At 44.7% G+C, this 25084-nt stretch overlaps 1 protein-coding gene across 1 annotated transcript in view; it reads left to right on the top strand.

Annotated features, from left to right (window-relative positions):
• Positions 1-25084, top strand: part of PLPP3 (phospholipid phosphatase 3) — an 85136-nt gene that overhangs the window by 53702 nt on the left and 6350 nt on the right. The window contains exons 3-5 of the mRNA XM_049774601.1: positions 3950-4230; positions 4760-4817; positions 17462-17638. Coding sequence (XP_049630558.1) covers positions 3950-4230; positions 4760-4817; positions 17462-17638 — 516 coding nt within the window. The remainder of the gene's footprint in view (positions 1-3949; positions 4231-4759; positions 4818-17461; positions 17639-25084) is intronic.

The following is a 25084-nucleotide window of genomic DNA, read 5'->3' on the forward strand; positions in this document are numbered from 1 at the left end:
GTCCCTTCGCAGCTTAATTGCAATGCTTTTCCACTTTATTAGTTTCCAGATTCTGGGCCAAGTGTTTTAAAAAGCAGGTAGGGGAGATTTTCTCCTGTATGTGCCTGGCAGCCTGCCAGCACCCCCACAATCTGTGGCTTGCTCATGCAAAAAGGGATCCACGTTGAAGGCATTTCCCCCCCAGTGAAATGTATGTATCACAACCTGCTGACGGAAGCAGAAATGCTGGCTCCAGGGGCAGGAGTCCGGGGTGGGGACAGAGTCTTTGTAGGGGGAGAGAGGCGATGAGGAGGGCAGAGCTTATTTTATTACCCAGGAATAAAAACATTGTGTGTAATGAATAAAGTCCGAAAGCAGTAAATCTGGGAATCTAGAGCTAGGTGTATAGCGTGTTGGGGAACAGTTTTAAGCCTTTACCTCTTCTGGAGGCAAGAGGTATTTGGACTGCCTTTCACAACCCGAATTTCATTAAATGGTCTTTTAAGGGTTAGGATTACAAGAAGCCAAGTCCGGCTGGTTCCTAAGGATGATTTATGGCTGTGTTGGCGACTCTCCGACCCTTCTGTACAAGGGGATAGAGAAAATACATAATTTGTTGCTCATTAACTCCCAGATCTGTCAGGGTTGCCCCAGAAGCTCTGTGGAGTCATATGTCTGCTAAATGGCTTCAACCTGGCTCTTAAAATATGTCACTGCAAATCGACAGGGGAAATTTTGTCAGAACAACAGAAATAGTCAAATTATCTTCACACAGTCTGCTGTGGGACTTTGTGCATGGGAGTCAAAATAGCTGGACTCCGCATTTAGCTCTGTTGCTCACTAGCCTCACCTCTTTCAGCTCATTCATCAAGTTTGAAAGCTGTAGCATGCCCATCTGTGGAATGGGTACAGGGCTAAAGAATTCTAAAGGGGCCGGAGCATTAGTGCAGGTGGTAGGGCATTTGCCTTGCTTGCGCTAACCTAGGACAGACCACAGTTCGATCCTCCAGCGTCCCATATGGTCCCCCAAGCCAGGAGGAATTTCCGAGCACATAGACAGGAGTAACCCCTGAGCATCACCAGGTGTGACCCAAAAAGCCAAAAAAAAAAAATATTCTAAAAGATTGCTGCTCTGATGAACACTGTTATTAAGAATTGGAGATGCCACAAGACAGTTTCTTTTCCTCCTGTCTTTGGAGAAGTATTTAAACTAGCAGGTTCCTATAAGACTGTGTTAAGACTGAGAATCAATGTTTCAGAAGAAAGGGCTGATAGAGCTGCAAAGAGTTGAAATCAAACTCTCCCTCCAGACTGAAGGAAGCTGGTGAACCATCTGAGATTAATCAGTGAATGCATGGGTGAGATATGTTTTATAGCCTTCCCTCAATGCAGTGTTCTGGTAACTTCATACAGGCCATCATATTCAAGACAAGGCAGTTTAGAAATCATTCTGCCTCGATGGCAGTGGGATGATATTCAAGAAATATCCATGGCAGGGAATCATGCCTGGGAATTGTGGGGTCATTACAGCTCCTGCATTTTCCATTTATTTGGTCAGGAGGCCAAGATGGAAGTAGCACCAAGCATTGAGGATAAATGTCCTGGCAATCATGAAGTAATAAGTCGCCATGTCTAGCACCCTTGTTATTGCATATGGAGAAACTGACATCCCACATTCATTCATTGAGTTGTGGAGCCTCAGGTCCCTACCTCTTGTTTTGGGTTCCTCCTCCTCTCATCTGAAGTCATGTGGATGAGATTTAGAAATGAAAACTAAGAAAGAGAACCTGATCAACATGATTGTGGTAAGAAGCATCTGGAACTTGTTAGCCTGTAAGGTTACATAGGGTAAAAGTATAAACAGGTTCAAAAGGGGAGTTAGACCAAGAATGGTAGGAAAGAATTCTGGGTGGGGAGTCAGGACACCTGGGTCTAATCTTTAGCTGTGACTTAATTAGGACCTCAGTTTCTTCCCTATATAATAGCCCCTTTCATTTCTGACATGCTGTGCTGCTGAGATTTTAATCTTGGCAAACTGTTATCAAAGGACTCTTGCTAATGTGTAGAGGATATTTCCAATTTTGTCACTACTGTCCTCCCTTTCATTCATTCAGCCATTTGTATCTGAGCATGAGTGGGAGTCAGGCATTTGTCCGATTTTCAGAAGGAATATTTAAGCTAAGGTGCTGGGTTGGACTGGCCTTTGGCCATTTCTCCAATAGAAAATTCCCCTTCATATGGTCTGATAAAATGGCAAATGATTAAATCATGCAAGTGAGCCAGCAGTTGGTCATTGCAGAGACTTTGTGGACATGCTCACAGTTGGCAGGGGCTATTTTCCACTAGGCTCCTGGGCATTCTACCCAGAATGGGCTCCTCCCACTCTACACAGCCATCCCATCTAGAGACCCTGTGGGGCTTGGATCAGTCTCCAGCCCTTAGCACCTTCCCTCTGCAGTTGAATACCAGGATAGTCTCCAGAGGAGTGCTGGATGCTCATCTATGGCTTCCCCTGTGGTTAGAATTTGCTCTTTGCTCCCTGAAAGGGCAAGTGTGGCTCATCATTCAAGGGAGGAAGTGTGAAAGGGACATTGTGGTGAGTGATGAGGTGACTGTACCATTCCTGGATGTGGTTGCAACCAGGAAGTGGCTAGGCCATGCTGTGGTGTTGAGGGCAGCCAGCAGTGCTGTGGACATGGCCAAGGTGGGATGGCCTTCGCCTTCATTTCAGCTGCCTGCACATCACTGGCACTGACCTTACAGGGACAGTTTTCCCTTACCCGTGCCTACCATTCTGAATGAAAATGCAGGCAGTTTCAGTTGAGGCCATTCCTGTCCTGGACCCTTCGTGTATCTCTTGTGATTGTGAAGCTTTTATGAAACGAAGGATGAAGGATATTACAGAGTCTGGTCTGCAGATATTCAGATAATTAGTGATAGGTAGTAACCTTTAAGAATCTTTTTAAAATTTTCTTGTTGTCATGAATTTTCAGGCCATTGTATTAAAAGTGCCTTGGTTTGGGGGCTAGAGATTATAGTACAGTGGATAAAATGTTTGCTCTGCGTGTACCTAATCTAGGTTAATCCCTGTAGCCTCTCTGGTCCTCCTGAGCCAGAAATGATTTCTAAATGCAGAGTCAGGAACAAATTCTTAGCAGCATTGGCTGTGGGTGTCAAAATCAAACCAAACTGAAAAATCTGCCTTGTTTGGAGCAGGAGAGATACTACTAGGGTTAAAGCCTTGCTGTGGCCAAGCCTGAATTGATCCCCTGAACCAAATATAATCTCTTAACTCCACCAAGAATGGGTGGTCCTTGAGCAAAGAGTTGTGAAAAGAATCCCCTGGGTTTCAAAAATGAAGTGCTGCAGTTTCTAAACCAATGTTGATTTTTCCCTACCATCCTTCTACAAGGTCAGATGAAAGAAATACTTTCTGAGACACCCGTCCCTCCCTTCTGTCCCCTTCATTGCTGTTTACCCCGCAGCCCTGCAAAGCGGAGCAGCCTAGCTTCATGGAGAAGCCATCAAGTCCTTATTTGTCTCTGAATTTAAAAAACTCATATACATGCCCTCCACATATATTATATTCGGTTATATATTTTTCTTGTTTCATAGTTTATTTATGATTGGGCAGAACATTTTTGGAAAAATACAAAATGAAAGGAAATTGTGGCCATTTTAATGCATAAATACCCTTTGCATCTTAGTGTCTAACTATTTAGATGCTAACCTGCAGTTTTGTTGTCTTGTTTTGGGGCCACACCCAGTGATGCTTAGGGGTGATTCCTGGCTTTATACTCTGAAATTGCTCCTGGTGATGCTCAGGAGACCATATGGGATGCCAGGGATTACACACAGATTGGCTGGGTGCACAGTTTTACAACTGACTTAAGTCAATTCCTATCCATTATAGCATCATTTCTGAAGATGGGTCTTGATGTTTCCTAAGTCCCTCTTGGTTTCCTTTTAGATTATCACCGGGGAATTCTACAGGATCTATTACCTAAAGGAGAAGTCCCGCTCGACCATTCAGAATCCATATGTGGCGGCCCTCTATAAGCAAGTGGGATGCTTCCTCTTCGGCTGTGCCATCAGTCAGTCATTCACAGACATTGCCAAAGTCTCCATAGGGCGCCTGCGTCCTCACTTCTTGAGTGTCTGCAATCCTGATTTCCGCCACATCAACTGCTCTGAGGGCTACATTCAGACGTACACCTGCAGAGGTGATGACAGCAAAGTCCAAGAAGCCAGGTGAGATGCCCCTCATTGGTCCCCTTTGATGTAGGGAATTTAGTGAGCAGTTCTTCAGCACACAGTAGGTACTAGAGACTAAGCTCTGGGAGTATGAGTGGGTAAATTGGATGTAGTCCTTCCTGAGGACTCTGCTGTGTAAACCTTGAGACACAAAATATAAAGAAATGATGATGGTACTAGAGCAATAGCACAGTTGGTAAGTGCTTGTCTTGCATGCAACTAACCTAGATTTGATCCTCTGCATCCCAAATAGTCCTCCAAGCCTACTAGGAGTAATGCCTGAGTGAAGAGCCATAAATAAGCCTTGAGCATTCCTGGATCTGGCCCATAAAATATAAAACAATAAAATGATTATGAAAGAACATTAAGGCCATTTTTTTTTATTCATTCATGCATTTATGGTGCTTGCCATGTTCCTTGACCCAGGCAATGTATTCAAAGTACAAGCAAGATCTTGGGAGAGAAGACAGAGATATGTACGTGGGATGTGACTCTGGGCCTTCATGGTCCTTTCTTGCTTTTACAGGAAGTCCTTCTTCTCTGGCCACGCTTCCTTCTCCATGTACACCATGCTGTATTTGGTGGTAAGTACCTTACCTTTGACTCTGGTGAACTCCAGGGTTCAGAGATAGCTTAAATCTCATCTGTAGCAGGAGTCCTAGGTCATACTTCACTGTGGCATCCTTGATAAAGAAATTGCTTGAAAAATTATGTCCTGTTGCTGACTCTCCAGTCATTTTCTAGACTTTTCCCATTTTTCTTTTCTTTCTTTTCTTTTTTTTTTTTTTTAGTTTTTGGGTCACACCTGGCAGTGCTCAGGGGTTACTCCTGGCTGTCTGCTCAGAAATAGCTCCTGGCAGGCACGGGGGACCATTTAGGATACCGGGATTCGAACCAGCCACCTTTGGTCCTGGATTGGCTGCTGCAAGGCAAACACCGTTGTGCCATCTCTCCAGGCCCGACTTTTCCCATTTTTCAATTAAAGGTATTTATTATGGGGTCTGAGCAGTGTCCTAAGTGATAAGGCATCTGCCTTGCCCACTCTAGCCCAGGATGGACCACAGTTCAATCTGTGGCATCCCATATGGTCCCCCAAGCCAGGTGCAATTTCTGAGCACATAGCCAGGAGTAACCCCTGAACATCACTGGGTGTGGCCTAAAAAAACAAAAAGAAAAGTAAAAAAAATATTTATTATGTCAGGACAGATATAATAGTACAGTGGTAGACACTTGCCTTGCACACAGCCAACCTAGGTCAATTGTTGGCACTGCATATGGTCTCCTGAGCTCCACCAGTAGTAAGCACTGCTCAGTGTGCCCACACCAAAAATATTTTACTGTGTCTCTCAGGATTACTTAACCTTAAAAAATAACTTAAAATGTTATATTTATCTTTGTCACTTTCTAATTTTTAGTCTCTCAAACAATGCTTTCTGACTATCCCTGATTCAGTTCTTTCTTTCAGCTTCCATAGGGTTTGTTATTATTATCTTTACTCTGGGAAAAAGATTACTTAAGTGAGGCACTAGTCTAAAAGTTGCAGCTGACTGTCAGAATTTACCTGAATACCAGAACTATCATTCAGCTCCAATCCTGCTGATCAAATTCTTGCAAGTTTGAATCTGTCAGGTTATTTCCATGCTCTCTTTCATTTCTCACTCACTCACTCACTGTCTGTCTGTCTGTCTGTCTGTCTTTCTCTTGACTCAAAAAGTCATCACTCCACACAGGGTGAGGCTGAGCTGAGCAGGTGCCTCAAAATATCATTAAAGCCAGTCATTCTTCTGTCTGTCTGTCTGTCTGTCTGTTAACTCAAAGTCATTACTCTCTCCACACAGCATGAGGCCTTAGATTGTCACTAAAGCCAATCATCCTGAGCACCAGCTTTCAGTCCAGAAACATAGGCCAGAGAAGCTAAGAGCTAGCTGTGCTAAAGACCTTCCACGGGCTCCTCCACTGGAGATGGGGCCAAGCTCTGAGTTCCCTTGAGTTGCCTTCATAGCCTTATCCACTGTGACTTCTTGGAGACCCTGGGCTAGTGCAGGTGAGGGCCGTGCTACAGGTGGGCTCTGCTCACTTTCTTTGTCGGGTAATTCCTGTCTTTGCCCTCCTTGAAGGAGGTCCCTATCCAAAGACCCTGTTGCTTTCAGCTGCTGTGAGGGAGCTCAGAGTACGCACTGGGATGATGCTTGGAGGATCAAACGCTATTTAGAAAGAAATGTTTTGATTCTGACTGATGTTTAAAAATGTAATTAGGAATTGGAAAAAATAGCAAAGAGGTTGCTTTGTTTTGTTTTCCCCCCATCCTTTTCAAGTTCTCAGGCATCTGGTCTTCCTGTAACCAAGGAGGCAGAGCTTAAAAGGTGGGCCCAGCTAGAAAAATGTTCCACGTGGATTTATTTATTCCTGAATAGCACTTTCCTTCACTTTTATATTTTTTTAAAGTTGTTTTTGTTTTTGCCTTGCTCTGAGAAAGGATAATTTAGCACAGATATTTAGTTTCCTGTTTCATTTTATTTATACGTTACCCAGGCCTGGAAGCAATTTTACAAATGTAATTTCAGTGAATTTGGTAAAGGTGCTTAAAGAAGGGATGATTTTTTTTTAAAAAGCTCCTTCATTTTCTTCCAAGAAAAAAACACTGAATAATTTTGAAACCAACTCCTTGTGTTGTGTATTCCAGAAGGTATGCAGAGGGATGTTTCTAGCACCTTCTAGTACGTTCTGTGTGACAGATGTTGGACTGTGCACATCTAGAATGTCTGATTCTTTGAATAACCCACTGAGATGCATTGTGGTGACCCTGTTTCTAGTTTAAAACAAACAAACATGAATCCAAAAAGTTAAATAGTTTTGTACAAAGTTATTCCATCACCACCAAATGCCCATACCCCACTACCACTGGCTTTTCTTTTTAACCAATAATATATGATTAAAAGTAAACATTAAACAAAGCCAAAAATCAAACAAAACTTAATTTATTAAACAATGGGGGAAGAAGGGGAAAATGGAAGAGCTGGATGGCAAGTGACTTAATGGCAGTGGTGGAAGGTCTGGATACTTTAATGTCAGTGAAGTGGCAGTAACTTTGTACATCAAAACATCAATGTTAACATGATTGTAATCATGTTCCCTAAACTGCAACAAAAACTTAAAAATACAAATATAACAATCACATCTGAAGGGAAAGAAAAAGAAGTTATTAAATAATAGAAATTTAACATCCAGTAAGAGGCACAAAAGTTAAGTGAAAACAGTTCTAAAGAACTCCTGCAAACTTGAATCATGATCTTTGTCTCATAGCTGAGGACACAGAAACTGTCTCTCCTGGGTAAGGGAAAGAACCTAAGTTTCTGGTGCTAATTGCAATTCATCTGAAGGGAACCAGTTTCTGTTCTGTTTTACTGAGGGAGATGCCCTGTCCCCACCCACTTCTCTGTATCAGCTCTCCTAGCTAGAGAGCCTTGCAGGGGTAAGGGAAAGAGGGTGCTGAGAAGACTTGATAGAATATTTGCAACTTTCAAAGGATGGAACAAACCTTTATATGGTAGAAAGACTGAAGAGAGGGAAGGAAGATGGGAAAAAAGGGAAAGGAGGGCAAATGAAGAGCTACCTTTGTCCTTTGCCTCTTAAGCAGGTTGTTTTTACATATAACTCACTTTTTTGAGAGCTCTGGTGAAGAGATAGTCAGTGGTTAGGGTACTTACCTTGCATCTGCCTGACCTGGATTTGATCCCCAATATCTCATATGGGATGTTGTCCCAAGAACTGCCAGGAGTAATTCCTGAGTGTAGAGCCAGGAGTAAGCCCTAACTAAGCATTGTGCCCCAAATCTAACACTTACTTAAACATTCAGAACTGCAGTCTCCCACATAGATATCATTCTAAAACTGATTGTAGCTCCTGGCAGGCTTGAGGGACCACAAGGGATATTGGGATCAAACCTGAAATGGCAGCACGCAAGTCAAACACCCTACCCACTGTGCTATTGCTCTGGCCTGACACAGGCTCTAGTTTTGCATGAACGTTATATTACCCTAAAAAAAACCTCTGTAGTTGAGGACCCCAATTTAGAACAGTGCTCTTAAGAGTCAGAGCTTGTTTACAGGCCCTTTGGGTATTGGATGTGCAAAGCCCTCTGGAGAAAATTTGAAGAATGCATGACTGTCTATTAGAGTTGATAGAAAGCTCTCAGGCTTCACTCTAGGTCCTTCCTGTTCAACTTCTTTGGGCCACTGTGTGCTTTTGTTCCATGCTTGCCATCACCACTTCAGGGAGCCATGGGAGAGAGTTTTTATTAGCATCAGATATGAATCCAGTTAGATCAATTCTTACTTTTGGGCCTTCACACACTCCTACAAAGGGAAGATAGCAATATGCCTACTTTGTCCTATAACTGTGCCCCTTGGCCTCTCACCATCTGCCAAAGGGAGGGTGGAATCTCATGGTGCCCTTTGACCCCTCCAACGGTTTGGTTCTCTTTGAAAAGAGTTTAAAGTCTAAGTATAGAAAGGAAGGTGGGGAAGTCATCAAGGACAAACAAACCCATGCTACTCAAGTTCCACAAAAGATGCTGCCATAGGGTTCCCTAGCCGCATCCCTTCTTTTTAGGTCTTTTAGCAACAGCCCCCTGTGTGGTTCTTCTATGGCTTTCCAGAGCCTCTGTGTGAGGTTAGGATTTGTAAAATGGTAGCTCGGAAAAACCTTAACCTTGCCCCAAACACCAAATTATCTCTGGGCACAGAAGCTTAAGGATGAGGTTACGGCTTGTTAAAGATTAATGCAAATTCTAATAAGGAAAATCCACAGCCTAAAGATGCATGGACCATGCTCCCTATAGTTCTGAATCCTGGCCTAAACCCCAGAGCACTAAACTGCATTGGGTGTGCACCTTCATGGACAGGCAATATTGAAGACCAAGTTGTCTGGCTATAAAACTAATCCCCCATACAGAGTAGACACTCATTTAAGCAGCATTCCTGGTGTTTTCTCAGCTACTCTGTTCCTATCTGGGGCCTGTGAGATGGACTTGGGCCTGCATTTGTCTCAACATGCATTCAGCATTCATGCATCTCTGCATGCATTTAGTGAGTGACTGCCAGTCATAGGGCACTGTGCCCTATAGGAACATGTGATTAACTTGGATGCCATGCTTCAGAGGGAGTATAGAAATTAAGCTTGCTCACTGACCTTGGGAGATTCAATCTAGAGAAGGAAAGAGACAGTAATAGGGCCTGATGCACTGTGCATGAAGGACAAGGGGTGGGTGTACAGACTAGAGCAGAAACCCTCAATGAGGCTCCCAACTGACCAGAAGAGGTAGGTGGCAGAAACTATCCCAGCCTCCTGGGGTTGGAGGAGCCACATTGAAATGGGAGGATTGGAAGAACTACTTGAGTGCAGGAGCTAGAGAGAGAGGCAGTACAGGTTGCAGGAAGAAAGCAGAGTGCAGAAAGCATATGGGAGTTAAAGGATTTTGTAATCTAAAGCACAAGATATAGGACAGCTGGGAGAGTACTTGCTTTGCATGCAGCTGACCTGAGAATTTCTAGGACCCCATATGGTCCCTCAAGCTTCACTAGGAGCCAGAAGTTAAGCCCTGAGCCCCAAACCAACCTTCCCTAACATCCAGCCAAAAGAAAATAAGACTTCTCTGACTATTGAAGTTTTACATCATCCTCTTACCTTCTTCAGGTCACTTCATCAGAGAAACTGTCCTTATCTCAGAAGGTCCCTGTTTTAAATGCCAGCCTTCCTCTGAGATTTCCTCAGCTCTTTGGCAGTGTTAGGTATCCCCATCTTATTTCTGACAGCTGCATACTGATTTTTTTTTTATCTGTTTGTTTCTGTCCATTGATCCACTGTAAGCTTCATGGAGAAGAGGCTTTATCTCTTGATTGACTCTAGATCTTTCCAGAACATAGAGACATTAAATATGCCAAGAGTATTTGGGGAATGGATGAGTAAGTGAATGAATGAGTGAATCTTTTTGACATTCCCCAGCCACATGCCTTTCCATTCCAGTTAGAACTTTCTTCATCTCCTCACTTCTGATCTGACAACTCTTGTAGCCAACATGGTTAGGAGCCTGGTGGTGCCTCTTTGCTGAACTTTTTCCTGTGGCTTCTTCCTACAGGGCTGTGAGAAATCCTTCTGTGTTGGAGGGTTTGGTTTGCTGGGTACCAAGGAAACAGGGATGTGGCTGTACTCTGATAGCCCTGTCCTCTGGCCAGTGGTTGTTAGTCATTGAGGTTTTGTTCAGCATGTTTAGAGTCTTAAGGCAGTGAGTGGGGTCTGGTGTCCTCATGGGACATGCCCACTGACCCCTAGAGTGCCTGGGGAAACCCTTTGCAGCAAAAGGATGGCAGTTTCCAGGGGGAATAAACCACCAAGCCAGATGTTGCTTTGCTTCCTCCTCCCTGTGCCATTTGCCCAGGCTTCCCTCCAGCCTGTGTGCTTTCCACCCTTCTATTCTGCCACAGTTTCTGAGTCCCTGTGCTATGCTTATTTTATACGTTCCAAAAAGCTCCCAATTTGTGTGGGAAGTCTGAAAAATCAATATGGTAGAGCTTTGCACAGGATGGAGGGTTGGGCATCTGGCCCACCATGCTGTCAAAAACTTTCAGTTAACTTCGGCTTTTATAAAACCAAGCTAGCAATGGCTTGCTGTTACTCCCAACCTTACCTAGAGCAGACAGTGCTGAATTCACATACTTCCTGTGAATTCTATACCTTATTCTTACCATAAAGTAAGTCAGAGGAAAGGAAGTGGTATTGAGAAAGTCTGAAGGAAGAGAAAAGACATTTATAGTACAGGGCTGTATTTATCCAGGCTGTTCTTTCACATGGTTTTTCACAAGAAAACCATGGTTCAGACATGTAGTCATTTAAGGCTTAACTCTCGGTCCTAGACAGTTGGCTTACTCTGTGGCTGGAGCACATTGGATGAGACTGTAGACTCCAACTGGAGTTACATTTTGACCTTCTTGGTCTCCTCTTTACCTCAGTTCTGGTCACTCTTTTCACCTCAGTCACACATGTTCTGTATTTCAGACATGGGGTTAGAAAGTGGGAGAATGGTGCATTACAGGAGCCTGACCCCCTGATGTCCCAAGCAGGTTGTCCTTCAGTCCATGATGGCTATGGACTCCCCCACATTGCTTTTTTTTTTTCCTGCAAAATCAGATTCTTTGCAAAGGAGCAGTATTTTATTTGCAAAGCACAAATCTCTCAAGGAAGACAGGTGGCTCTGTGGTTAGTGCATAGATTTTAAAAAAGGTAAATATGGGTCAGAGCAATAACCCAGTAAGCAGAGTGTTTGCCTTACACACAGCTGACCCAGATTCAATCCCTGGCTTTCTATATGGTCCCCCAAGCACCACCAGGAATGACCCTTGAGCACAGAGCAAGGAGCAAGCTGAGCACCACCAGAGCACTGGTAGGTGTGGCCCAAAACCAAAAGAAAGAAAAGAAAAAGGTAAATAGTACACAGTATGAATTTTATGGTTCTATGTGTCCTGGAACAAATGACATGGTCTCTTGGAGCCTTGATGCTTACCTCTCTAAAATGAACACAATGGTGTCACCTAACACCAATTATTCATGATAATGTTGGATAATGTCACACAAAGCACCTAGCAAGATACCAAACTATTTGGTGGCTTTTTTCCTTCCCTTCATTGTGACTAAAAATAACATCAAATACCCTTTTATATATGTTTTTGCTGCTGTTGTTTTGACAGGGAGCATCTGCAGTGTTCATGGACCATTCAGTTCTAGGATTCAATCCAGGCCCCTAGATTCTTGCATGCAAAGCAAGTGCTCTAGTCCTAGAGGAACCATCTCTCCAGCCCTGATTTATTTTTTTAAAGGAGAAAAGTCCAATAAAGGCAAATGACTTGCTTCCCAAGAAGAAAGTCTAGTTCTGTGCCCTAAGAAAGAAGCCATCAGTGAACAAACCAAAGCCAAACAGGAGACAGGGAGGGTGATGGCTCTCCCTGTGGGTGTGTGGGACTGAGAACACACTTCCAGGAAGAGAGCAGTGGGCAGGGAGGCAGGGAGGGACAAAAGCCTCCTTTTCACATTCAGCAGAGGGGTCCCCAGAGTCATGGAAATGAAGGGAGAAGACAGTCCAAACCTGTTCCCCTAGTATGCAAATTGTGTAATGAGACACAAATGACTTAGCAAGAACCAAACCTGACTCACCCCACTTCTGGCTTTGCTACTGTAGCTACAGAAGCCAGCTAGCATTCAGCCAGCCCTTTCTAAGGAAGCTTTGTTGGAATTCCTTGGTACCCCAACTTTGAAATCAAGATCAGGAAGGAGAGGATTCTATTTAGGGAGATTTAGGGAGTGGGTTCTCTGTGCCAAGTACTTTTTCAGATACCATTTGGGGGAGAGGGAGGTGAAGTCTATTTTTTTTTTTTTATGGCAACCTTCCTATCTACACCCTAGAGTTTTATTTTAGCCATCAGAAGAAAACGATTAGCCCATGAAAGCGACTTTTAACACATTTTCTTCTATTCTGAGTCTTTCACAATTTGGAACAGCTAGATGCTGAATTTTGGGTTTTTTCTAATAACTAAATCTCTGTGTTATCTATGGGAAAGCAGAAATTCAAAGAGGCCTTGTGAATCATCTGGGAACCTTCGACTGGTTTCTCTGACTCAAGTTCTTTCTGCAGAGTCATGCTAATGCGGGTCAGTCCCGGGTGCTGACACAGTTCTCCCAGCACAGTGGGGGAAGTGAGAGCATGTGTGATGGGGTCCATGATGAGAAGGCAGGGGATCAGGCTTTTTGACTTGGTCCTGCTCTCTGCTCAAAAAGTTCTACTTTTTGGTGAAGGAAACTACCACATCCCAGGGGTGCTTGTGGATCTGTGCTGTGATTCAAACTGGGACTCTGACATGCAAAACATGTACTCATGCATCCTGACTTATCTCCCTATTCCCTGTATTTTAGTCCCTTTTTCTAGGTTGTCTCAAACTTGGAACCTCCTCCAAGAATTCTGATTCTGGGAAAGACTCCTACTTTGTCCAAGGCTAGGGCCTAAGCTCAAGAGATGGGATTTAATCTACTGAACAAGGAGGACCTTTCTCTGTGGGGCATCCTGGTGACCTCAATAGCCCACCTCAAGTCCAAGGGAACAGACTGGCCCAGCATATCCTCTCTAATCTTGGTCTGAGCCTCTTTTAGGAGTGGCTAGTGAGACCTGTGTTATAGTCTGGCAATATCTAACCCATTTCACAGTTAGATAGGCATACAATGGACAGCCTTATCAGGTCCTTTGATTGACCTCAAAACCTGTTGCCACAGCTTATTTTTGAAATCAGATGTCACCGCTGGGTGGAAGGTCATTGTGCAATTGCTTTCTTTAGCAACTCGCTTGATTTTTGGTGCAATCTGTGCATTCGTGGCCTCTTACAAGGCCAACGGTGTCACATCTCAGAATTCACACTGGGCACCGTCTTCCTTAATAGTTGGGGAGCTGTGAGGTCTCATTCGATGCTAGATCCCCAAGACAAGTGGAAAATATCCGCACAATTTCACAGATCAGAAATCTGAGGCTCAAAGTGTAGTGATACATGCTTTGTGAAGTCAGGCTCAACTGCACTTTCCCATAGCTCTGCTTTGCTCAGATGCCATAGCCGAAGGCCCCGGGTTTCATCCTGAGCTCCTGGGATTTTTCTCACTATAGGTGTGAGTTATTGATGGATCTGAGAGACAAGCTGCCATCTGCCCGCTGTGATTTCATATCTGGCCACTTCCACCCATGGGGTTCCTTTCCCAGAGCCCCCTACGCCTCCCTCATTCCTGAGTACTCCCTTCCTGCAGCTATTCTGAAGTCTCTTCCTCTCTCCTTCAAGTTCCTCTCATGTATTTATTTCTTTTCTTAAGCTCCAGCCCTGAGTGTCTGAGTCAGTGGAAGGGGAGATGTAGGCCTTATCCGGTAGGGGAGCCCACCCTTCCTCTACCCCCGCCCTGATTTCTAAGGCCCCTTGACCTCAAGCCCACAAGGAAGGGTGGGTGGAAATGCTGGAGGCTTTTGAACTAGCATTTTTCTGAGAATCTGCGGAGTTTTCAATTAAGGAGAAATGGGAAAATGTCAGGACTACAAGGTCAAAATGGAGAAAGGTGGCTAAATCATTTGTTCTCAAGCTGCACCTGGTACACTGAACTCCTTCTAAGATACCCACCTAGCCTATTGCACTTGGCAGAGACATTGTCATGCTTTATGTTCTAGAAATCTGCTGATGAAAATGGGAACTTTTTTTGTTACCCAGTTCTTTCTGCCCACTGTCAAGAGTAGCTATAGGAGTGGTTGCCCCAGAGTAGGTGCAAGTAAATGGACTACTCCTTGCTCCTCAAGATAGTCATTGTCGGGGCCGGGCGGTGGCGCTGGAGGTAAGGTGCCTGCCTTGCCTGCGCTAGCCTAGGATGGACCGCGGTTCGATCCCCCGGCATCCCATATGGTCCCCCAAGAAGCCAGGAGCAACTTCTGAGCGCATAGCCAGGAGTAACCCCTGAGCATCACAGGGTGTGGCCCAAAAACCAAAAAAAAAAAAAAAAAAAAAAAAAAAAAGATAGTCATTGTCCAAAAAGTTGGGGTTGAGTTAGGGCTATGCCACCTCCAGGCCATCCCCATTTGCAAAGGGTCTTTTGATTTCCTGATTACGCACCCCATAATGTGCAATCTTCTGGCAGATGTGAGAACCGTCTGAGATGGTTGCTATTACTTATGGCACAGAGAGCATGGCTTATAAGCCATTCATTTTTCTCACCATTGCTTACACTAACATTTCCCAACTTTGTGGCTTGTTTGTTTGTTTTGTGTTTGGGCCACACCTGGTGGTGCTCAAGGCTGACTCCCAACATTTCCCAATTTCAATTCAGTAGGTTAGTTCTTCTGTGAAAAGGAGGGTAAATAGTGTAAGTTGGAGAAAAGTTGCATAGAACATTGACCAATCTCTTTCTTCAAAGAACCTTTGCATTCTAGGGAATGTGGTTAGTGAGAGACTAAACTAGTTTTGGAGTCAAGATTTTGATGGGCTACCCCTGCTTGGCCCTTCAGCCTGGTCCTCATCACCTGCCCCTACACTCTCTGCTGCTATATCACATCTTCCAGTTTCTCTGGAATATTACTGGCTTCTGAGGCTTTATTCTGCAGGGTATTTCACACCACCACTGCCATTCACTTTCTTGCTATGTATCTTCAAGGGTTCAAGTTCTATATCTCCTTCTCTAGTGAGTGACCCAGCCTACTCCTCCTTCTGTTGTTCCTATATAATTAGACCAGGGATGATTCCAGGTTCCCTACCCCCCAGGCCTCACATCTCACTTCTGGGAACTTCACCCCATCCTACTGCCTGACTTCTTGGCATGTTTGCTTTTGGTTTCCTTTGGCTGGTTTGGCCTTTGATTTCTTTTTAGAATATTTTTTTCCAAGGTATTTTTTTTTTCCTCCAAGTCTTTTTTTAGGACGTTGGAGGGAGCCAGATTGAGCTCACACATCAACTGAATATGTTTTTATGTTAAATGTTCTAAATGGAAATTGTAGTTATATATTCAAACAGTCCTTCTCGCCCCCTGCTGCATAAAGACATTATGTTGCTCTTATTGTGCTAACTATTAGCTAGAGATGTTTCCTTCATTATTTTTCTGACATGGTAATTTTCTTTTTCTTTTTTTTTTTTTTTTTTTTTGTAGCTTTTAACAGGTTGTTTTTGCATATGAAATACCTTTGATTTTTATCACTTGTTTAGCAGTCAAACTATGAATTCTCTTTACTATTTTTATCTGTCATTCTTAGATTTCCCAACAATACATTCATATAATTTCTTAATCATTGTCAGGTTGGCTCTGAGTTTTTGGAAATAATTTCCCAGGTAATTGAGCATTCTGAATACAACATTCTTCCAACTTCGGTAAGAGGGATTCCAGAATCTTCCACACTGTCTGCCTTGCTCTTTCCTGATCACCAAAAAGAAAGTCTATTTGTCTTAGGAAGGACAAAGTGACCTCTTTGTGTCAGTCTTGGGTTTATCTTTAGGTTTTTTTAGTTCCTTCCTTACTCTCTTCCCCTATCTTCTGGCCTCTGCCAGAGCTTTGCTTTGATTTGTAGTAGGAAGTTCCTCTTGTCCTGTTGCCTCTTCCTCCTCATTTCCCAAGTTCCCACAGGAACCTGGGAAGTAGATTGTGCCCAGAGGTTAGAACGGAAACAGCAGGAAGATAACTCTGGGGGACAATGCCCATTTGACGTCATTTCAACTTTTCTGCTTGCTAGAGGTGTTTGTTTCCTTCTAGTTTTCTCCAGGTTGCTCTTCTGTCTCTCCCAGCCCTGGGTCTCCCAGTCACTGTTTGTAGGCTGTCTAGCATTGCCTGGTAGGTTTATGTATTTCCTGAGATTCTCATTCAAGACCTATAGTTCTGAGTGTTGCCTTTGAAACTTATGCACTGGTGGATCTACTTTTATATCTAGGGAAGTCACAGGCACACATTTCCCTTATTCCATGAACTTTCTTTCCTGAAAAGCAGGTGGGATGTAAATAGTATAAGCTTAATCAGCAGACAAAACACCAATGTGTTCTGGGCCAAAGTGATAGAACAATGGGTAGGGCACTATTTACAGAGACCTGGGTTCACTATCAGCATCTCCTATGATCCCTTAAGCACCACCAAGAGTAATTTCTGAGTGCAGAGTCAGGACTGACTACTGAGCATTATAGGTATGGCCCACAAAACCCAAACAGCAACAGCAAAGTAACAAAACCAATGTGTTTGGTGAATTAACATCCATTAATATATCTATATTTTTACTAACTCTGGCTGTTATTTTTTAATGAGTCCCAATAGAAAAGACAAGAAAGGGAATCAATGTGTGTGAGGAGTCAGTGCTACCCTAGGTGCTAAGGCCAATCTCATGGAACAGGCTGGACTCAGTCTCAAATTTACCTCCCTAGAAAATCTCCACTAAATAAAAATTGTAAAAGTGTGTGTGTGTGTGTGTGTGTGTGTGTGTGTGTGTGTGTGTGTGTGTGTGTTATTATAGGGACTACGGTTCAGGTTTCAAATGATTAGCTTGAGGTCATGTCCAAGTTGAGTGTTCTGTCTACAACATGCCACCCCTGGTGTGGTTCCATTTGGTTCCAGATATTTTCCATCTAGTGGAAGAGCTATGTGTTGGAATGTGATCAAGTCCTGAATCTCTGTTTCTCTTCTCTCCCTCCAGCTGTACCTGCAGGCCCGCTTCACCTGGCGAGGTGCCCGCCTGCTGCGACCCCTCCTACAGTTCACCCTGATCATGATGGCCTTTTACACAGGATTGTCCCGCGTCTCTGACCACAAGCACCACCCCAGCGATGTCCTGGCAGGATTCGCACAAGGAGCCCTGGTGGCCTTCTGCATAGTAAGTCACATCATGTCCCCTATACAGGCAGCACTCCAGATGCATTTCGGTAGAATTTTGGCCTGTCCTCTGCCTAGTATAGGAAGAGCATCACTCTGGGACTCCAATACAGAGATTCTGCTTTCCTCGCAGCCTAGGCATTGGAATTTTAGCAGGATCTAGGACTTCTCTTCTCCATGAACATGGAGTTGGGGCTCCCACAGCGTTAGAAGAGATTTAGGAATTATCTGACAGCTCACTGTGTGCATGTAGCCTTTTTAGGGTTCAAGAGAGGAAGATACTTCCCCAGTCACATGCCAAATCAGTCTCTTGACTCATTGGGTGCTCATGTCACTTTGGTGGACAAGTATGATGCCTACTTCTGGGAAAGCAACACTGATCATGACCTTTAATGCTACTTGCTCAGCCTAAAATGATGTTTTGACTAGATTTGGTTGGAATTTCTGCCCTCCCTAGAGGTTCAGATGCTGAAACAGCTAGGCACAGAGCTTGCTGCATAATGGACTTGGAATAGACCTTTGACTTACTCCCAAATGAATGGACTTCCCTTCCATTTTAATTATAAGTTTTAGAGTCATACCTTGTGTGATGTTCAGGGTTTACGCCTGGTTTTGAACATGGGAATTACTCCTGGTGGAGCTTGGGGAGGCCAGATGGGATACCCGCGATTGAACTGAGGCAAGCTGTAGGCAAGGCAAGCATCCTATCCTCTGTGGGCTCCTCTTTTTTTGTAGCTCATCCTGACATTGGTGGGGTGGGGACAGCCTCTCCTTGGCCTGAGCCCCATTTCCTTGCAAATCTCTGCCTGTTCTGCTGCTTAAAGTGGAAAATGAGTATTTGGTGAAGATAATAAAAATTTTACCTAGATGGTGTCTTCCTGGCTCCTATCCCAAAGTTTATCCTAGTCCAACGAGAGCCCCAGAAACCAGAAATGGTTGTTTAAGTACCATACATGTTGCTTGCTTGGTTATGAGGATGTTCTTTGTCCACAGTGTGCAGACCATGGACGAGACAGAGACAGAGACAGAGATAGAGACAGACAGACTAGTTCCTTCCTCATTACTGATGGGAGACCTGGCAACAACCCCACATCTCCACTAATATCCCTCTTCTCTCCTCTAGGTTGGCATCTTCCTGCTTGGAGATTGTTGGTTGGGGGTGGGGGGGAATGGCTCCCTTATAAAGATGCATTCCAAGAAGCAGGGGCAATATAACAACCAGGATAGTTGTTCTCTTGGACTCCTGTGGTCTTTCAGGAGCCCTGGCTCAAAGGAAGTCAGTGTGCCCAGGAAAGAATTAGTGAGTTGATGTTGGCATGCTTATAGAGGGCATTTTTTATAAGAACAAAACTTCAGAATTTGCTATTTGGGAAAGCCCTGCTCAATTGCTCCATACAACAGACCAAGCACTGGTGGTACAGTGCAAAGTGGCACTTGCATCAGAGTCATGGGCAGAAAGCTTGGCCTGACCAGCAAGAATCTTCCCCAGTATGCAGTGTACATAGAAAAGAAGAGAAGCTAAGAGGGGAGCACAGTGTTGATGTTTCTCTTCATGGTTTTCTTTTTTTCAGTCAGGCCCAGTAGGAAGGTGATAGGGAAAACTTACCACTAATGAGAGTAGCTGTCACCAGCCCTTGATGTAAAATGGCACTAGGGAAGGGGGGACTGGCAAGACGTGGAACAAGTCTTGCTTTCTAGGCCTTTCTAGGTAGGTGCTACTTTGGGCAGGAGATCAGTCCCTGGGCTCTGTGGTTGTGCTTTTTGCCTTAATTGGGGCTTTCTATACCCCTGACAAGAAAAGGTTAAAGATCCATGGATAAGTAGCCTTTCCTTTAAAAAAAAAAAAAAAAAAACTTTATTTATTGATAATTGATTGGCTTTCAGGCCACACCCAGCAGTGCTCAGAGGTTACTCCTGGCTCTACACTCAGAAATTGTCCTTGGCAGTCTAGTGGACCATATGGGAGGCCAGGAATTAAACCAGGTCCCCCAGGTTGGCCACGTGCAAGGCAAATACCTACCACTATGCTATCTCTCTGGCCCCTAGTCTTCTCTTGATATCCTAGAGCATTAAGTGGAATCTGGGAACTTGGGTGCATTTCTCAAAGGGTCAATGAGTTAATTGCTCCTGTTTGGATTTGGTGGGTTAGAACACAGGATAGGTAGGCTGCAGGTCCAAGAATTGCTCACACTTCTCCCCTTATGGACACCCTCAATTTCTGTCTCTTGGGAGGCCCAGGTAGCCTTTGACTACCTGGAAATATAGAAATGACAATCCCCAGCTGAGAGTTAGATACCTATGACCCTAACGGTCCAGCCTTTGCACTTGACAAGGAGATTTAGCATCAGAGAGTGAGGCTGGGTATCAGGGGTACAAACAACTGCCCAAGGAGTATCATTTTGTGATCACGTAGGTGCCCTCCCAGCATTTATGGCCATCCTAGTCCTTGCTTGAGGTTTGGAACCTGGTCTTACTGATCAACATGCTGGGAAAAAGGGGAATAATATTTTGGTCTTTTGCCAAATAGCTAATGTGGACATATGCAAGCAGAGACTCTTCTTTATTATCATTTTGAGAATCTGTTGGTACTCAGGAGAAGTTCAGGGTCCCAGTGAGTGGGAATCACAGTTTAAGAGCACAGGAAACAGGTGTTAGCTAGGCATTGAATTTGCCACCAGGGCCCTGGATGGAGCAGAGATGAGGCTGGCAATACCTAGTGCTTGGGAGAAGGAACTAAACAGGAGACCAGGGGTAACTGCCCTCCTGCTTTGCAGATTTCATGTGTACAATCCTAGACCCAGGAGCTCAGCTTTCATCATGCAGGCAGGAGTGGGGCCTCCAGGCTGCTTCTCTACTGGAGCAGAAGAGCCTCAGAATTGCTGCTGTGTGTCCCAGCACAAGGCAGGAAAAGCCCATTTCTTGCCCCATCATTGGACACTTGTCTCAATAGTTCTGGAAAGTTGAGGATAACTAAAAAGAGGCAGTGCACTTGAGAAACAAGTCACATTTCTGGAGACCTAAAATCTGTTTACACTCTTCCTCATAGCTTCTCACATTCAGCTTCTCTGAACTCCCGTCAACAGAACAAAATTGCATCATTTACTAGGCCCTTTGTGTGCCCAATCTTTCCTTGAAACACTTGACTTCATCTTCCTTCTCTCTCGAAGGTCCAAGAAACCTGGAGTGCTGTGGACAGAAGTGAATCCCCCTCCTCTAATGGTCCTCTTCTTCCGCTGAACCCAAGGCACTCAGCTGAGTTTGGGACTTCCCCTCCGAGCTTTCATTTCACACAGGGCCCATGGATAGAGTCCTCAGCTCTCAGCTCTCAGGGCATGTTCTGCATCCATTTCTGTGTCATTTGTAACAACTGACCACCCTGTGGCTTAAAACATTGCATTCATTTTTTTTCAGTTCTGGAGTTCACAATGTTTAATGGGACACATTGGGCCCACATAGAAAAATGTTGGCTGGGTTGTAGTTCTGCCACAAGCTCAGGACAGAACCTGCTTCCTTCCCCCTTTTTATTCTTTTTGGGCATACCCAGTGATACTTAGGGGTTATTCTTGGCTCTGTGCTCATAAACTACTCCTGGTGGTGCACTAGGGGTCATATGGGATGCCAGGGTTGAGACAACCAAGGCAAGCACCCAACCCCACTATACTGTCACTCTGTCTAGCCCTGTTTTCTTCACTTTTGAGGGACCTAGAGAGTTACCTGTTTCCCTTGGTTCAGTCCTTCTTCCCTACCAAACAAATCTTCCAATCTGGCTTTTGTTCTTTCTTCTCTGAAAAACCCTCATGCTTCACCTCAGGGCTCAAAGGACACCCTCTTGACAATGCAAGACAATCTTAAGAACTAGTACTTTTATCTACAAAGTCCATTTTGCATTTGAAGGTGTATTTCTGTGGTTCCTGGTCTGAGGGTATGGGCCTCTTTGATGGGGGGGGGGGTTATTGGTTTTATCTAAGATCAATGCTCTCTATCTTCTCTGAAGTCAAAGTTGTCTGACTTTCTCCAAGCACCTCTGACCCATTGCACTTTCTTTGCCCCTTTTGGTTCCGTCATAATTGCCTGCTTAGCTCTGTCTCCACAGTCCCATTGTGAGTGTCTTAAAAGCAGTATCCATGGATTAACTTTTTGGTTGTTCATTCGCATGCTAAATACATGTGGCTGAAACACAATAGGTGCTTGATAAACTTTGAGGAAGAAATGCTTGGGGGAATTAGCTTGTGACCTCAGGCAAGACACTGCCCCTCAGATTCTCTCTGAAGGCCTCTCTGGCAGACTGACTAGACACCAAGCCAGCTCAGACTTCTCAGTTAGCACCATCTCCCTGCGGGCTCACAAAGGTGGTCTCTTCTGGGGGCTCTGATCTGGTTTTCAGTCCCCAAGGGGTGCAATACTTCACCCCTAAATGTTGCTGAGTCACCACAGGGACCTGGCAGCAGGCCAAGCCAGCCCAGCACTCCCCCTTCTCCTGGGTCTGTGAGGGTAAGTCTTGTCACAGCAAGCCGACTTGTCTAGACAAAAATCACTTGCCAAAAAGAACTGGGTTCAGTCCTCCCCCACAGGTCACTAGTTGAAGTGTCTGCTGAGAGGGAAGGAGGAGGAACCCAGTAGACAAAAATCCAGGGGGCTTCACAACAAAAGGAACATGAGCAAGTGGGGCCAGAGAGCCTTCACACCTGGAGACATCACACAGAGCAGAGCAAGGAAGGGAACCCTAGCTGCCCACTTGGATCTACCATCTGGTTCTGTTGTAATTAAATTGTCATAATTGTCATAACTCGGGAAACCCCATTATATCCAGACACCAGATATCTAACTACTCTCAGCAACTCTCAGCATCCCCCAGACACACACACAGACGGGCCAATACAAACACCAGCAAGGACTGACCTCGGCTGTTGCCTCCTGCCCCTACACACGCATTGTCACCCAGCTAAGCAATGAACCCTCTGGGGGGATGTTCAAGGCCCAATCCCTGGAGTTAACCAAGGTCTGGAATGAAGAGGCAGATAGCAGTTCACTTCCTGCCTGGTGACAATTTGCCTCTCTGTTCACCTCCTCCCTGACCCTTCAACAGATGGCAAATTATGGGGCCCTGGGAGGGGTCAGGGCAGGGCCAGGCCGCCATGATTGTGGCCTGAATGGAGGAAGCAGCTGCTGGTGAAGTTCATAAACATAAGGCCTGGTTTTCCCAGCCTTCCTCTCCTGGGGGTGGGATGCTGCCTGCCTTTGGCTCTTCTATGCCCCTCTCTTCCTCCAGGATGTAGGACAGGCCAGGAGATGCTTTGTCTCTGCATGCTGCCTGCTGACCCCAGCACAAAGACAAGCATGGCTGCTCACATGAATTGTCCACAAGCACAGTTTCCCTCTCTTGTATGCAGAGAAAGGGGGTTGGATCAGGAGGAGGAGCGAAGTTCCACTTTGCTTCTCTTGGCATGCTGGAGGCTTGTCCTTGTGCAAGCTACATCCCCCTCTCTTCCTGTGCTTGATCCCCTTACTGCCAGGGTGCACTAGGCAACCTAGAAACTCACCTACCAGCTCTCTTCTGCAAAGCCTGGTCTTTGTCCAGCAGGCCATGAGGCCAACCTTGGTTCCCAAGTCTTAGCATGGGTATGAGGGCCAGAGGAAGCAAAGCAAAGGCAGAGGGACACACCAGTCCTTAAAAGATGGTGGTGGGATCTTTGCTCCACACTGTGAAATCTTTTTTCTAAGATTCAGATGTTCTTATAAAGCCACTTCCACACAGCCTCCTGAGCGTCACAGAGTGTGGCCCTAAAAACAAAACAAAAAAGAAAACAAAAAAAATCCATAATCCAGTAGAGTTACCTGTGCATGTCTAAAACCTTTTTTTTCTTTTAAAGAAGCTCTGCTCCTGTGTGTGATTCATCCTCATGCGTCATCTTAATTTAACCTTTACAAGTGCTAGCAGTAGCTACCCAGTGGTTTTACTTTTGGGGGTTGTTTGTTTGTTTGTTTGTTTGTGGGCCACACCCAGCTGTGATCAAGGGTTTATTTTTGGTTTTGCATTCACAGACTCATCACTTTATGTGATGCTCCAGGACAAAATGTGGTGCTTGGGATTAAACCCAGTTGTGTTTTTGTTTTTGTTTGTTTTGGGGTCACACCTGGCGGGTGCTCAGGGGTTACTCCTGGTTCTCAGAATCGCTCCTGGCAGTCCCAAGGGATCATATGGGATGCTGGGAATTGAACCCAGGCCTATCCCAGGTCGGCCATGTGCAAGGCAAACACCCTACTGCTGTGCTATCTTTCCAACCCCATGTTCCCAGTTGTTTTTAAGGGCATTTGAAGGTGGGAGAGAATTCCCAGAACCAGTCCTTCTGTAAAGATGAGTGGACATTTTCTAGAAGATAAAATGATTCCTTAATCTCTGAGATTGTTCAGTACTGGGTTAAAGGATGCTGTGAGGAAATCCTGAGGCAAGGGCAAAGGGTGTGAGCCTGATGAGTGACACGTGGCCCTGGACTTCCAAAGGGGCTGGCTGAATTTGTGGAGAATTACTGAGCTGGGCTAGGAGTAAATCTTCCCTTTAGTTTGAAGGGGCCCTGAGATAATGTTGAAGCCTATGCCTAGTGCAAAGGCAGAGGTCATTTAAAGTTCAGTTAGGCACCAAAAAAAAAATAAAAAAGAAAGGGCATCTTAAAGAATCTCAAGGTATCATTAAGATATCTTAATGTCCAGTCTCCAGATTAAGGAGCTGCTCAGGGAGGTTATAAAGCATCTCAAAGTCAACTCTTAACTGGCAAACCTAGGATTTGAGATCTTATGGCCATGTCTAACCACTGTCCACATCACATAGACCCTTTCAATGAATCAAAGCACAGATTTGCAAGCCTCACTTGACTTGCAGGAAGCCTCTCTTTTCAAAAAAGCACCTGATCAATTCTTTTTTTTTTTTTTTTTTTTGGGTCACACCTGGCGGTACTCAGGGGTTACTCCTGGCTGTCTGCTCAGAAATAGCTCCTGGCAGGCATGGGGGACCATATGGGACACCGGGATTTGAACCAACACCTTAGGTCCTGGATCAGCTGCTTGCAAGGCAAACGCCACTGTGCTATCTCTCCGGGCCCGCACTTGATTAATTCTAAAATAGCTGTTCGTAGAATTATAACTTGAACAAATACTAGAATAGACAATTTGCAGTTTTCTTCTGCTCTAGGGATTTTTAAAACAGTGTCTGTTGCTTGGAGCCAGAGAGATAGTACAATCGAAAGGGCACTTGCCTTGCATGTGGCCCACCCTGGTTCAATCTCCAACATAGGATGTAGGCCTTTGAGCACCGGAATGATTTCTGACCATAGAACCAGGAGTTACCCCCTGAGCACTGCTGTGTATGCTGTCACCCCTCCCCCATCATCTGCTTTTATTTTTATTTATTTTATTTTATTTGTCTGAGCTCAATTGGGTCTTATAAAAATTC

The sequence above is a fragment of the Suncus etruscus genome, chromosome 6 (genome assembly GCF_024139225.1).
Source record: "Suncus etruscus isolate mSunEtr1 chromosome 6, mSunEtr1.pri.cur, whole genome shotgun sequence".
Classification (NCBI taxonomy): domain Eukaryota; kingdom Metazoa; phylum Chordata; class Mammalia; order Eulipotyphla; family Soricidae; genus Suncus; species Suncus etruscus.